Source organism: Chrysochloris asiatica, unplaced genomic scaffold (assembly GCF_000296735.1).
Source record: "Chrysochloris asiatica unplaced genomic scaffold, ChrAsi1.0 scaffold00061, whole genome shotgun sequence".
NCBI classification, from domain to species: domain Eukaryota; kingdom Metazoa; phylum Chordata; class Mammalia; order Afrosoricida; family Chrysochloridae; genus Chrysochloris; species Chrysochloris asiatica.
This window is the reverse complement of record NW_006408579.1, coordinates 15,961,136-15,976,773: the sequence shown is the minus strand read 5'-3', so window position 1 is coordinate 15,976,773 and position 15,638 is coordinate 15,961,136. Positions and strand designations below refer to the sequence as shown.

The 15,638-nt window shown below is 41.6% G+C and overlaps 1 protein-coding gene across 1 annotated transcript in view; it reads left to right on the top strand.

Moving 5' to 3' along the window:
* Window positions 1-5,862: 5,862 nt before the first annotated feature.
* Window positions 5,863-15,638, top strand: part of PLCXD2 (phosphatidylinositol-specific phospholipase C, X domain containing 2) — a 132,704-nt gene continuing 122,928 nt past the window's right edge. The window contains exon 1 of the mRNA XM_006864188.1: window positions 5,863-6,573. Within this exon, the coding sequence (XP_006864250.1) occupies window positions 6,411-6,573 (163 nt within the window). The 5' untranslated portion in view covers window positions 5,863-6,410. The remainder of the gene's footprint in view (window positions 6,574-15,638) is intronic.

The following is a 15,638-nucleotide window of genomic DNA, read 5'->3' as shown; positions in this document are numbered from 1 at the left end:
GGACAGGGTATTTTACTTGATTTGCTTGTTGACCAAGATGCTATGATTTTCATGTACAAAGTCTTCGTATCAGTAGAGACCGTATAGTTTTCCACCAAGGTAAAATGCTATTTGAAGGAACACAGAAAGCAGGGAAATGGGTTTGTTAGGCAATGTCGCTGGACCAAACTGTGCATGGGTTCTGATTCCACATGAGGTCTGTTTCTTTACCTTGTAGCAGATAACCAGGCAGGTAAGAACTACAGGGTGCCAGAGATAGTTCCAGGACCAACATCATTAAGTCACTATGTTTCCTATGAGACTTCTCAGGTACCTTCAAGAAAGTAAAACCCAGGCCAGCCTATCCCTCCAACCAGAAGTGTCCAAATGATAAACTGTTTAGGCACCGGTGCTGGAACCCTCACCAGACATTTGTGGCATGGTTTCAAGCAAAATAGACCATGTAAAATAGTCCTAAACCATAATGCAATATCTAAGGAGGGGTCCAAGACTTCAGTTAGCCCCTTAGGAGTTTAGTGGAGCCTGTGATAAATAAATGAAGGAAAATTCCAGAAAAGAAAATTAAATTTGTAGACATCTTCATAGAAACTGATTTGGTTGTATAGAATAAAAATGAAGGAAAATGTTGATGAGTCTATTAAAGATAGTGCATGAACTAGACTTTTAAATGATGACAAATAATTTCAAAGGTACTCAAGCAGCCTACTTGTCAGAGGCTAGAATCATAAGAAGAGTGGAACTTGGGGTGAATGACAAGCAAAAGAGTTAAGAGGGACCATGCACTTATTGACTGTGTTCAGCCTTTTGTATGCTTTCTCACTTTTTCTTGCTTGGATAATTTATTTCAATGATTTTCTGAAAGACTCTTGTCTACTGAAATCAGTCTCCATTCTACCAGAGTTATTTTCCTAGAGCACAATGAACCATTTTACTCTCCTTCTTAAAATCCTGCAATGAATTAATTCCTTTAAATCCTTAAAATTGTCTAATATGAAGAAGCAATTTTCAATATGCTTTGGTCATAGCTAGTGGAGTCGGTTCCGACTCATAGTGACCCTGTACAGGGTTTCTGAGGCTGTAAATCTTTATGGGAGCAGAAAGCCTCATCTTTCTCCCACGGAACAGCTGGTAGTTTCGAACTGCTGACCTTGAGGTTGGCAGCCCAACTCCTATCCACTATGCTACCAGAGCTCCTCCTTTTCATCATAGATAGTCTTTAATAATTTATAATAAGTACCATACATTGCTATTTAATAGTAGTAGGATGAGTCCATGGGTGGCACTGTAGGATCAGTATTGGACTACAAACCACAAGGTCAGTGGTTCAAACCCACCAGCTATTCCTTGGAAACCCTGTACAGGGGCCATTATGCATCAGAATCAACTTGACAGCAGTTAACAACAACAACATGGCTGGCACAGTTTAAGTGCTTGACTACTAGTAAAAAAAGTTGGTGATTCAAACCCACCAAGAGACAGTCCTGGAGATCTGTTTCCAAATGGTCACCATCTTGAAAACCCCATGAAGCATTTCTACTCTGCACATGCAGGGTTGGAACGGACTCAATTCAAAGGCAACTACCAACAACAAGCTGTCCTGGAGTGGCACTGCTGGTTAATGCACAGGACTGCAAAGTTCACTGGAACCGGGAAGCCTGAGGCTCAAGCTCACCTGCTGCTCCTTGGAAACCCTATACAGGGTCGCTATGGGTCAGAACCCGACTCAATGGCACTTAACAACAACATCAACAACCAACAACAATACTAAATGATAACATATAGTGGAAAGCCCCTGGCAGAGTGCTCAAGATCCTCACAGCTCTACCAATTGCTAGCTATGCGATCTTGGGCAAAGTTATGTGGCTTCAATATCCAAAGTACCAACTCCCTGGGTTGTTATGAAGGTTAAATGAGAATAAATGAGTCAGTTTTTTCTCACCATACCCTCCTACTTATCCCACATGCTGCCATGCTAGTGTGTTTTCTGTTCCTCACATCCACCCTTGTTGTCATAACTGTTTTCTTAGCTATACACCCTTTTTAGGTGCCACAACACTCCATCCATTTTTCACTAAAAATTCATCCTTTAACTCGTCCAAATGTATGTCTTTTTATTATCTGCCACTTGTACCTGCTCACCATTCAACCTCACATTGCAATTTGTAATTCACATATTTCCTCTCTTTTGTACTGAATTATATATTATCTAAGCTCCATCTGGAGTCCTGGTGTGGTGCTATGGGTTAATGTGCTGAACTGCAAGGTTGGGTTGGACTACAAGGTCGGTGGTTCAAGCTCACTAGCTGCTCCTTGAAAACCCTGTACAGGGTCACCTATGAGTTGGAACCACCCCAACGGCACTTAATAACAACAACAAGAAGAAGGTCCATCTGATACCAAGTTTTATTCAACTTCTCCCCCATGCCTAGCACGCACTAAAATGATAGATAAATGCTTCACCTGGTTGTAATTATTCATTAAAATAGACTTACTCTAAAAATACAAAACCAAACCAAACCCACTGCAAAAGAGTCAATTCTGACCCACCCTGACCCTCTATAGAGTTTCCAAAACTGTAAATCTTTTGAGGAGCAGACAGACCATTTTTTTCCCACAGACCAGCTGGTGAGTTTGACCCTCTGACCTTGTAATTGTAGCCCAATGATATACCACAGGAACAGCCCTCTATAAACTGAGTCTTCTCTCCCATTGACAAAGTCATAATACAATATGTAAGAAAATATTTACAGTTTAAATTTTAAATATTTATCTTTATTTAAAAACTCCTCTCCCTAAACACTGGTGGCAAATAGTAGACGAGTTTCACAAATAGCTTTGTTTCCATTATGTAAATGATTTTCTCTTACCCCTATAGATTCTTAACTGGGATCTTTTAATGAAAATGTATTTTTTTAATTATAAAAATATGATAAAACCTTGGGAAAGAGAGTAAAAGCAATACATATTCCCACTTATCAAGCATAAGCCTGTTCTCTTAAAACTTCCTACTTAAAATGTGAGCTGGGCCAGTTGGAAACTTAGAAATGCAGAATCTCAGGCCCATCTCAGAGTAAATGAGCAATTTACTGAACAGAATGTGATTCATGTACACATTAAAGTTTGAAAAACACTGCACTAAAGCATTTATCTAGAGCCCAGCAGAACATGTTTTACCAAGCATCTCCCTCCCACATCTACAAATACTATTGAACATCTGATATATGCCAAGTACTGCATTAAATGTGTGTTGTCAGCCACAAGATTTCTCCCAGGACTGACTCAAAAGTAGCTGAAGTTGTTGCCTTCCCTTTGAACTGTTCTTTGGATAAACCAAGTTGCTACAGGGTCTGTATGAGTCAGAACTGACTTGAGGGCAGTTAACAAAAACAACATGAATGAGAAAGTTGGAGAGAATAGTCAATTTCATAATGGAACAAAACATGTCATTCAGAAGTAACTCAATATCTCATTCCGAAGCAACTCAACTTCTCTTGCGTTTGAGTTTTCACAAAATGAGTCCCCAATTTTCTAAAGTTTGATGCTTTCTTAAAATGTGCACTCCTTCCATGAAGGGCGAATGTGAAGAGAAGGTATTTCACAGGTGAGCTTCACCAGAACATTTGTTTGCCTTAGGCAGATCCAGTAAGTTTTATATTTAGAGATTTAAACTTTTTTTTTTTTTTTTTACAATTAGGGAAAAGTTGGAAAGATGGCATTTCAAAAAGCATATCTTGAGATATCCCTTCAAGGAATGAATTTTCTATGGAAAAAACCAACACAACACTTTGTTGAGTCAAACAGCAGGGTGATATATTCTGCAAATACTAGAAAACAGATCACGGTACCAAAGTGTCCATTAAGCATTAGAAGATACAAGATACATATTACACACTTTCTTTTTTAATCAACAAGGGATTATTATTGTTATTAAGTGCCATGGAATCTATTCCTACTCATAGTGATCCTGTATAGGGTTTTAGAAGAGAGACTGGTAGGTTTGAACTGCCAACCTTGTGGTTCAAACCTACCTTTCAATCCAGTGCTTATCCTACAGCGCCACACCAAGACGCCAATCAACAAGAGATACTTCTCCAGAAGAAGAAATAAAAAAATTCTATTATTATGTAATTGAGAGCTGGTTTATAGGACTGTGAAGAATATACTAGAAAAGGAAATTGTTTTATGCAGCAGGAGTTATGTGTGTAGAAAGATGGGGCTGGGAGCAAACATATTGCAATTGTGGACTTAACTTGAAGAGATAAGGTGAAATCATGTGATGATTAAATGTCAGCTGACCTATATATCTGGATAAAATACTTAAGCCTCTCTAAAGCACACACTGCTGTTACTTTTTCCCATAAACCCCTCTTGAGTTTCTGCACAGCTGTCTCTTGTGAAGTCTTCCAGAGTCCCATCTTCCAGGACAGGGTATTTTACTTGATTTGCTTGTTGACCAAGATGCTATGATTTTCATGTACAAAGTCTTCATATCTGTAGAGACCGTATAGTTTTCCACCAAGGTAAAATGCTATTTGAAGGAACGCAGAAAGCAGGGAAATGGGTTTGTGTCTGGGAGCCTCTGGGCTTGAGAGTCTTAATCCAAAACAGAATTTTTAAGCAGTGCCATAGTATGAATTGTTCACTGATTGCTGTTGGATTTCCATTCCCTCTATTAACATCCCCTGTCTTATGGGGCACTGAGAAGAGCAAAAGGGACAAATAATTTGGAAAAGGATTCCAAACAACAAGACGTCGCAAGTGTAAAGTATCATTATTATTGCCTCGTCTGGTGTGGTGTGGTAGGATAAAGGACTTGACCACAAGGTCTGCTTGAACCACAAGGCCGGCAGCTCAAACCCACCAGCTGCTCCTCGAAAACCCTATAACAGGGTCGCTATGAGTAGGAACCGAATCAACAGCAGACAACAATCTATAAATTGGGAATCATACAACTAAACTGTGAAGTAGTGTGTGTTGTTGTTGTTGTTGCTACGTCCCATTGAGTCTGTTACAAATTACAGTGACCCTATGCACAACAGAACAACGAACGGTCCTTGCCACCCTCACAATTGTTACACTTTAGCCCATTGCTGCTGCCACTGTGCCAATCCACCTTGATTATCTTCCTTTTTCACTGACTCTCTACTTTACCAAGCATGTCTTCTGCAGGTGCTGGCTCTTCCTGAAAACATGTCCAAATATGAGAAAAGAAGTGATGCTTAGGTTAGTGTTAATTGTACAATCATGTAATGCTTGAAGTACATAAAACTATACTTGATACAACACCTTTCTCAGCTTCTTCTCATATTTTTGCAGCCTCAGACAGCTAACTAGAAGGTCTGTAGTTCAAACCTAAAAGCCACTTGACAGGGAAAAGATGAGGCTTTCTACTCCCGTGAAAACTTACAACCTCAGAAACTCTATATAGGGTGGCTATGAGTTGGAATCCACTTGGTGGTAGTAGGTTTTGGTTTAAGCTAGTGGTTTATGGAAAATGTAATCTATTTTCTATGCAATTGTCAGCGAGACAGAAGGAAGGAAGGAAGGAAGGACACACACGAAGTTACACATTTGAGCTCTGACTGCTCGTGATAGGGCGGGGAAAAGAAAACCGGTTGGCCAATCCCGGTGAGTTTCCAGATCTGCAGTCTCTGCAGCCAGATCGGCCAATCTGCAAGTAGGCTAGAGTAACGGTGGGAGGAGACTAGGGAGCGCGCAAGGGATGAGAACTGAACCTAGGGACTGCCCAGAAAGACGCCGGCCAATCGGAGTGCGCCCTGCAACTGACCAATCACGGGCCTCCTGGGTCGGCACTTCTGCCCGGCAGTGAGGGGCGGGGCCGCTGGGAGTCCGGGTGGGGCTGCTGGGAGTCTGGGCGCCGCGGGTTACACTTCTGAGCGCCTTTCGAGAAGCCACAGGGCAGGGGGAGTCCTGCAGAGAGGCAAAGGGAACGTTTAGCAGGCAGGCCCAGCATATGTAGCAGCCCAGTGACATATATAGAAACCTAAGTCAAGCTGGAGGTGGTGTGGCCGGCGTGCTCATGTGTATGGACCCTCGTGCATGTGTGTCTGTGATGTGGGGGCACCTGTCTTATGAGTAGGGCCGGGCGTGGCTGCTCCGCGGACGTTCAGTTTCTGTGAGATTTATTTCCCGGAGCCTACCTTCCTCTCAGCTCCAGACGGGAACGTAAGAAGTTTAACGTGGCAGGGATTGAGCAGATTAAGGCAGTGGGCCGACAAGAGTGAGGACTGCAGGTGCTGGATGGTAGGGAGCCACCTATTTGCCCCGTCTCCTCGGCAGAGAGGCACTTGGGAAAGGCGGGCGTGACAAAGGTGGCCCTGAAATGTCTACAGTGATGATCCCTGAGTGAGTGGCTCTAGGCTGACCCGGACAGTCTGTTTATAAGAGGGATGCTAGCAGTTAGGAAAGCGAGAAGAAAACTCAGGATGGGGACCATCTGTTCCCCGAACCCCAGCGGGACAAAGACAACGTCGGAGGTCTGCAATGCCGACTGGATGGCCTCGCTACCCCCTCAACTCCACAACGTCCCCCTTTCCAATCTGGCAATCCCAGGTATTCTATTCCTGCTTGTACCTACTGTGTTTAATTCTGCCATTTTAGTGTTGTTAATGGGCTGGTCTGCTTTTCTATTGTGCTGAGAAAGAATTATCACTGACCTTAATGAAACACGCTTTTTATTTTCAAACCCAAAACAACAGCGAAGCAGCACTTTTAGAGAGATTTCAGTACACTGCAGCATTGGCAAAGGGGTCTCATGAGAATGGAAGCACCACTGTTTTATTTTATTTTTTTACTTGATAGTTTCATTCCAAAGGAGCTCTGGTGGCGCAGTGGTTAAAGAGCTAGGCTGCTAGCCAAAAGGTTGGGGTTTGAACCCACCAGACTAATCTCAGGAGAAAGATGTGCCAGGCTGCTTCCATGAAGATTTACAGCATTGTAAACCCTGGGGGGACAGTTCTATGCTGTCCTTTAGGGTCACTATAAATCCGAATCCATTCTAGGGGGTTTAGTCACGTTGTGAGAATATTATATTAATGTTGGGTTCAAGGCATGTGATGGTTTCATTTACTTGAACCACTTAAAAGAGAAAAAGGGGGGATCAAAGGCAAGTGAATAAAATAAATAAATAAAAAGCCGTAGCAATTTTAAGATCTAAATCAAAATTAAAACTAAAAACCATTCCCTTTTTAATTTTCCTGACTTCATATGTTGGAGAAAGAAGCAAAAATTAAATTAGCAGTAAACAATAGGTTTAGAATCAGGACTGAATATGAAGACACATTTTTGTTTTAGGAAAGCCAGAAATAGAGAATGCAAGCTCTATTCACAGGCAGTCATTAGGTGTGATGAGGTGGTGATGTTTGAAGCATTGTCTATATATACACAGGTGTCTGCCTGCGTGATCTAGAATTCAGCCTTGAAACGTACAAGCTCCAGCCACCATCTCTGCTGGGGTTTATACCATGACAATCCTCTTGTTTGATTTGTTAAGTGTGTCCTCTTTTCACTTAAAATCTGGTTCATGTATGAGTCCTAGGGAAGGATGTTGGGACTACAGTGATCTTACCCTAGCATCCTGGACAAAATACTATGATACTGCTACTTGGAAAGTACTCCTAAGAGCAGGGGACCAACTATTGCCAATCCTGTCTCTTACCTGGAGACCTAACAATTGAAGATTGCCCCTAGACCACCAGACACACTCCCAAGCATCCTCTGGACTAGTCTGTGTTTTTGCTCTCTGAAAAGATGACCTTACACAACCCCCACTCTTTGCTTTCTATGCACAAGGAAGAGCAATGCTGGCTCTCAATGCAGGTTTTTCCTTCTTCTGCTCCTCTTTTGGAGGTATTCCAGGTTCATTATTCTTGGTTCACAGGCCCCGGTTGCTTTTGAGCAAGGAGAGAGCTGCTAAATATCTTTATGGTTATTATCACTTGTGTTTTATCAGCCATTGGCTGCAGTTCGCTGGGAAATGCCAGATGCTCATGCCTCAGAACAGGTCGTTTTCTTGTTTAATTGATGCCTGTGGAGTCATCACATACCTGATGCACAGGCCACCTTTAGCATTAGTCATTTGCCTTCAGGTGTTGTGCTGGAATTGTTTTGTGGATTGCTATGACAGGTAGAATGTGTTCGTAAACAGAATGACATCTAAGACAGACCCTAAATGCCTTTCCTTCTGAGCGTGTTCAGGGCAGTTTGGGACTTCCTCCTTCCTAGCCTTACTTTGGACTGATGGCTTAGATCATGACAATAGCTCTGCTAGTGGCCTGGCTGTTTTTTCTAACTCCATGACTCCAGAAAGTGCCTGGGCTTTGGTTCTATGATCTATAGGGTATCTCACAGTACCAGAGTGTCCAGGTGAAACAGACAGCTGAGACCTGCTACTGTAATGGGAATTCTCTGATTAGCCATTGTGGGAGACACAGGTATTTGTTCTGGATTCATGAAGTCCAATCCTACTAAGCAATAAAGCATGGTCTGGGCTTCTCAAAAAGATGCTGAATTCACTATTGTGAAATGTCTCTTTCCCAGTGCACCTGTGTGTGTGTGTATATATATACAGTCACATAAAATAATAACCACATACTAAGACTCCTGGTGTGGCACTGTAGGATCAGCACTGGACTGTGAACCACAAGGTCAACAGTTCAAAACCACTGGCTGCTCCTTGGAAACTCTATACAGGATCGCTATGAGTATTGACTTGACAGCATGTAGCAACAACAACAACTAGTGGGTTCCAGGTATGGCACTGTAGGATAAGTACAGGACAGCAAGTTTGGTTTGAACTACAAGGTCGGTTTAAACAGCAAGGTCTGAAGATCAAACTCACCAGCTGTTCCTCAGAAACCCTATAGTGGGTCACTATGAGTCATGAGTCAGAACCAACTCTACAGCACTTAACAGAATCAAGCATAGTATACTAAGTATAGTAGAGTGCAGTGGCTCTGTAGGGTAAGCACTGCAAACTGCAAGGTTGGTGGTTCAAGCCCTGCCGGAGAAAGATGAGGCTTTCTGCTTCCTCAAAGATGTACAGCCTCAAAACCCCTACACAGGATCTCTATGGACTTGAACCGACTTGTTGGCACTTAACAACAAGTGTATTAAGTGCTAGCCATTCATAGACCCTCCTCCCCACTAGTTTTCTTCCCCATACTTCTAGCTTAATGCACTCCCAGATAAAGGCTAGTAATATTCATGTTATGCTACGCTTTGCTAAGAACTTCTGAAATACAGAAGGCAGTCAAGAAGTGGTAAGCTACCATCTTCCTCCCGTCTTCCTTTTTCTCTTCCCTTTCATCATCACCTTCACCATTGTTGTTGTTAAATGCTGTCATGTTGATTCCGCCTCATAGCAACCATTCCAAGGAGCAGTTGGTGGGTTTGAACCACCGACGTTGTGGTCAGCAGTCCTTTGCTTATCCTACGATGCCACACTATAATAGCTGTTATTTCCTGAGCACTTCCACGTAGCACCCAGTCACTTGCATTACCTGAAAACCTGACACTTCAGTAAAGTAGGTATCCTCATTTTGGAAATAAAGAAATTCTTATTCTAAGAGGTTAAACAATTTTCTCAAGGCCATTCAAATAGTAAATAGCAGAAGCAGGATTTAAGCCCCAATGTAGCTGGCTCCAAAACACATGCACTGTTTCTGTGCCACTGAGGAAGTGCAGAGCAAGAAGTCTGACAGACAATCCGTTCTCATAGACCATCTTCAAGGATGATGGAAGCACGTTTAAAACTAGGTGGTCTTTATCTGAGTGACAGAGAAATTGATCGGCAGGCATGTATACCAGGGCTTCAAGAAGTCTTTGGGAAAATGGAAGTAAAAGACAATGGAATTTATCCATGAACTTTTTGAAGATCCTCTTATACGTGTATATATTACATATGTGAGTGAGATTTAAGTATGCTGTTTTTGTTAAGTGCTATATAGTCAGTTCCAACTCAATGTATAGAGTTTCTGAGGAGTAGCTGGTGGCTTTGAATCACCAACCTTGTGGTTAGCAGTCTAGTACTTATATATATATATATATCTTTGTTTAGAACCCAGTTCGTTTTAATTTTAATGTCCAGACCTATTTTGTGTATGTATGCATATACAAGGGGAGGCTTCAAAAAGTTTGTGGAAAATGGAATTAAAAGATCATGGAAATTTTCCACAAACTTTTTGAAGTCCCCTTGTATGTGTGTGTGTGTGTGTCTATATGGGAGCACGTGAGCATACTTTGTATGTGTCTATATGAGAGTACATGAGCATGCTGATCTGGGGCATCCTTAAGACGGAGTCAAATCCATCAGGATGGGGGTGGGGTAGCAGTAATTTGGGGCAGGTCAGGGAAAGGTCAGGGATCCTGTCAATAATAGCAGAACTGGATGGAGTAAACTATGTCAGATTTGAATGCACCTGCTGCATTTGCTGAAGTTGAGATGGGAGAGAGCATGTGTGAATGTGCACTTCTCAGCAGAGGCCTGATGTATTATCTTTCTTCTGCAACTGTTAAGACCACCTGTTAATGCCCAGTGCCACCCATACACATGGAGATATCCAGGAGAAGACCCTCAGAACAATTTTCAATGCCAACTATAAAGAATTGGTTGATGCTCTAAAGCAAATGGATCGAGAAATTTTAAAAATCTAATTTTTAAATGAAAACTTTAAAAGCTATAAATATTTTCATTAATGTATGACATTCTTTGTCGACAAAATTATCCTTTGTGGAGAAAAGGACTGACCAGGAAAAATATTTTTCTGTAGTGTACACTGTTTTTCAGAATCTTGGTGTGGCACTATGAAATAAAGCACTGGACCACAAGGTTGGTTTGAACCACAGGGTCTGCAGTTCAAACCCACCAGCCGCTTCTTAGAAACGCTATACAGGGTTGCTATGAGTCGGAATCGGCTTGATGGCACTAAACAACAAACATACTGTTTTTCAGTGCATTCTTGATATATGCTATCTGTTTTTATTCTATTTTTATGTTTTAACCATACTTAGGTTTGGACAGTTGATACTGTTGATTGCTGCTTTGTGATCTAGAAGTATACCCCAAAACTCAAATCTATTGCCACTGAGTCAATTCTGACTCACAGTGACCCTACCAACAGGGTTTCCAAGACCTTGCATGTTTATGGGAGCAGACCGTCTCATCTTTCTCCTGCGGAGTAACTGGTGGGCGCGAACTACTAACCCTGTAGTTTGCAGCCTAGTGTTTATCCAAAGAAAAACTAATTGGAGTAAATATTGAAACAGATATAAAGTGTTATAGAAGCACACCAAATGGAAAGATTAATTCCAATTGTTAAGATTAGAAATACTCTATAAACAAAATGACATTTAGAATTTGTAAAAACAGTCAGGATTTCATTGAACCCAACATGGGCATCAGGATTAGAAAAGGAACTTTCAGGGTGAACTGAATGGGGGATGTATTTAAGAAATGGCTGAAGCATTTCCTCCCATCATTCCATAAACTTTTGTTGATACCTTTATCATAATGCTTCAGAACATATTGTTTATTTTTAGGTTTCTATCTCTCCCATGGTCTGTAAATAGCTTGTAGACATAGACTATGACTTATTTCTCTTTATAATCCTAAAACTTAGTAGAGGGTAGCGAGTCAATCCTTGGTGACTACTGGGTGAATAATTTAATGCATGGAACTGGAAGGTAGGACTGACTCCTTGTTTCAACCATCATTTTCAATCATGAGCAGATCTAAATTTACTAGATTAGTCAGTTTCACCTTTCCTGAATAACCATTTGAAGCCATATGAATGTTTTCCAATCCATTCCTTATTATTTAGCATAATGGTCTCATGTTTTTGTTGTTAAGTGCCATTGAGTTGGTTCCGACCTACAGTGACCCTGTATAGGATTTCTGAGGAGCGACTAGTGAGCTTGAACCACTAACCTTCTGGTCCAAACCGACTTTTCAGTCCAAAGCATTAACCCACAGTGCCACACCAGGACACCAATGTTCCCATAGTCTTGCTAAAGCTCATCACTGATCCCAAATGTAATGAAAATTCTAAGGTAGAATGAGAGTCAGACTCAGACTCTGATGTAACTTATGTACTCAGAGCTGTTTTGCTGCCTTGAATCCTTTCTGCCTTCCCTCTTCCCTTGTCACAGGTAAACTTCTCCCCTTGGGCATCTACCCCACCCTGCTCTTATTTCTTGTTCCTTATCACCGTCCTTCCATTGACGTGGCTTGTAAGCCATCAGCTCATGTTCCAGTGTCAGCCGTTCCCAAGGTCCCCCTTACCACGCTCCATTCCCACAAGGTTCTCATTCTCATCTTACTGATATGTATCCCCATCTCGTCGTCGTCTTTTTTTTTTTTTTACCTTTTTGGGAGCCTGTCCTTTTCCTAATGAACCCTGGTGGCACTGTGGGATAAACAAGGTCAGTAGTTCAAACCCACCAGCCACTGCGAGTAAAGATTTACAGTCTCAGAAACCCTTAAGAGAGCACTTGTACTTCTCATTGGGTCTCTATGAGTCAGCATCAACTCGATGGGGTGGTGTTGGGATCCTTTTCCTGTGATATTTTTCCCTTGGTCACTTGGTGATTTCTCTTTTCTCCCTAAGGCCCCACAAGGTGTGACATGAACACACTTATACTCTGTACGCATATCATTGGAACAAAAGCACTATGGGTCAGGACGACAAAATTATTACTTAAATTCTACATCTGGAAATTAGGCTAGATCTGTGCATCTGAAAGAGATTTGAAGACCACCCTAAAAAGATGCAAAAAAAACTTGGGTAACAAGAAAATTTAGGTTGGCTCCACTCTGAAAATAGGATGAACCATTAGTTGGCCCAGGGATGAACCCAGTATCATAGAGAATTTGAGACAGGAAAGCCGAGGATTGTGCTGAATTTACCAGGGATAACCCAATTAAGGAGGAAGAAATACATATATTTGAAACCCAAATGGTATTTTAAGTGAAAATTGTTTTTTTGTTTTTGTTTTTGTTTACTCCTTGAGTGGTGATGGTGACAAAAAAGAAAATATTATGACTTTGGTGATGGTCACTAGTAAGCATATATCTTAAGAAGGTCTGTCTTTTCCCTGTTCACTCCCTCAAAACACAACTCACCCAAAGCCACAAAGAATTCTAGAATCACACACACTTGGAGAGGCTTAAACCAGCTCTTTGGTTAAGAGTGTGAATGCTCTAACTACCTGCCTAGATTTGAATCCTGGCCTTATCCCCACACAAGTATTATGAACTTGCTTGGGATAAGTAACTTAATTTATGCCTCTGTTTTCTTCTTGTCAAACAAAAACAATGACGCTGCCAGATTTGGTGTGAAAATTAAATTCTATCACTGCTATAACCCACTTTGAGTCCTGGTGTGGTGCTGTAAAATAAATAGTAGGCGGATCCAAACCCACCAGCTACTCCTTGGAAACCCTATAAAGGTTCACTATGAGTTGGAACCGATTCCATGACACTTAACGACATAACCCACTTAAAATATTGTCTGGCACAATATGAGTTAGAATATTAATAATCACTGTTATTGTTTTGTGTGTTTTAATTTTTATTATCAATCACAATATTTATTTAAAAGATTAAAAATAAGAGGTATAATTTACATTCTATACCTTCAGGTCATTTATGACCTTGTTAAAGAGCTAAACTTCCAATTAGGCCAGATGGCTCAATTCTATGTCAGTTCTCAATTCAGGGTAACTTGAATAGTCATCCCCTCAAAAGGGCTTTAGAGTTAAGGGAAGGAGACAGGGAGGCTTGCTTAGTATGTGAGTGCCAGGAACTATTTAATACAATCTGAGGGTGGCTGACCAAGAGGGCCAGAAAACCCTTTATTGACTTACTGTCCACCCATCCCAAGTTCAGCTGTCAGACTTTGTCATCTCCTGACTACCAAAACCTTTGAAATAATTCAGCTCCCTGTGGCAGGGCCTTACACTTAACTCTGCTTCTGCCTCCTCAGTTCCCCATCACTTGCCCTCCTAACCCAGGCATTTTGTTCCCAACCCAAAAGCGAAGGGCTTTCCTTTGAACAAATCCTTCTATGTATTTTATAAACTCCCTCCTCAGCCATAGGAATAACTCCCTCATCACCCCTCCATCACATGTATGTATGAATCCTTATCCTCACATGCACACATACTTACTTATGACTTTAGCCTCATCCCCAAGACAGACCAAATTGTAAAGCCTGTCACTGTTTGTCCTTTGTGAATATCCTACAAAACATGCCCACTGACACTTCAGAGACAGAAACAGGCTGCTTTCACCTGCAGTCTAGTCTCTTGACTGCTGCTGTACCCGAGGATTTGGTTTCTATAATGTGATCTGACCTGACCTCCCGTGGATTATGAGTGGTTGGCTCCCCATTTCTCCCCAGCCTGTAGGAGCTGATGAATGTAGGAACATAAAAGAAAGGTAATGCTAGCAGAATGTTTTAGATTCCTGTAACTTTGCCTTTGGGAAAAGCAAAAACCATTTTACAAATGTGGATCAACCCTAATTAGAGCTTCAAAGCAGACCTAGAGAGGAGAAATTATTTATAACATTATCATAGGTGGGTGTATTTGCTTGTGTGAAAAGTACTTGGACACACATCAAGATCCAGACTTAGGGGAGGAGATCTGTGACTAAATTTGTTTGGATATTTACACATGTAAATCTTCAGGGGTCCTTCTACTTTGTCACTTGTGTTGTTAAACATCTACAGGAATTTGTACTACACTGTGGATTGCCTTTAAGGATCAAACCAATGATTATGTGTGAGGGTTACTTAGTAGATTTCTAGATAACTACAAGGAAAAATGGGGTTGTGCCAAACAGGCTTGCATTGCTCTAATAATGATGTGTAGGATTGTGTCATCTTTGAAGCATAAGGAGGCTGTTGATGGTTCCGTGGTCGAATTCTTGCCTTTCATGCAGAAGAGCTGGGTTCAGTTTCCTCCAGAACACCTCATGCATAGCCACCCCCATCTGTTAGTAGATGCTTGCTTATTGCTGTGATGCTGAATGGATTTCAGCAGAGATTCCAGACTAAGTGACTAGAAAGAAAGGCCTGGTGATCTGCTTCCAAAAATGAGCCAATGAAAGCTCTGTGGATGACAGCAGATCATTTCACCGCTAATCAGGGAGATGGCGCAGGCCTGGGTAGCATCTCATTCAGTTGTGCGAGGGATTGCTGTCATGGATTAAATTGTTGCTATTGATAAGTCGCCGTCAAGTTGGTTCCAACTCAGAGCAACCCTGTTTAGGGTTTCTGAGACTTTCAATCTTCCTGGGAGCAGAAAGCCTCACCTTTCTCCTATGGAGAGACTATGGACTCAAACTGGGGACTTTGTGGTTTGCACTCCAGTACTTATCATATGGGGCCTTCACACTCCCATGTATTGGATTATGTCCCCCCAAAATATGTGTCGTAAATCCTAACCTCTAGGCTGTAATTCTAATCCCATTTGGGAATGGATTGTCTTTGATGTATGTTGAGTCAGTTTCTTTTGAGATATAAAAGAGATTAAACAAGTGAGTAGAGCAGAGATGAATGTTAACCAAACCACATGAAGAACCACAGGAGCACAAGTTCCTTTAGAGAGGAGGACCT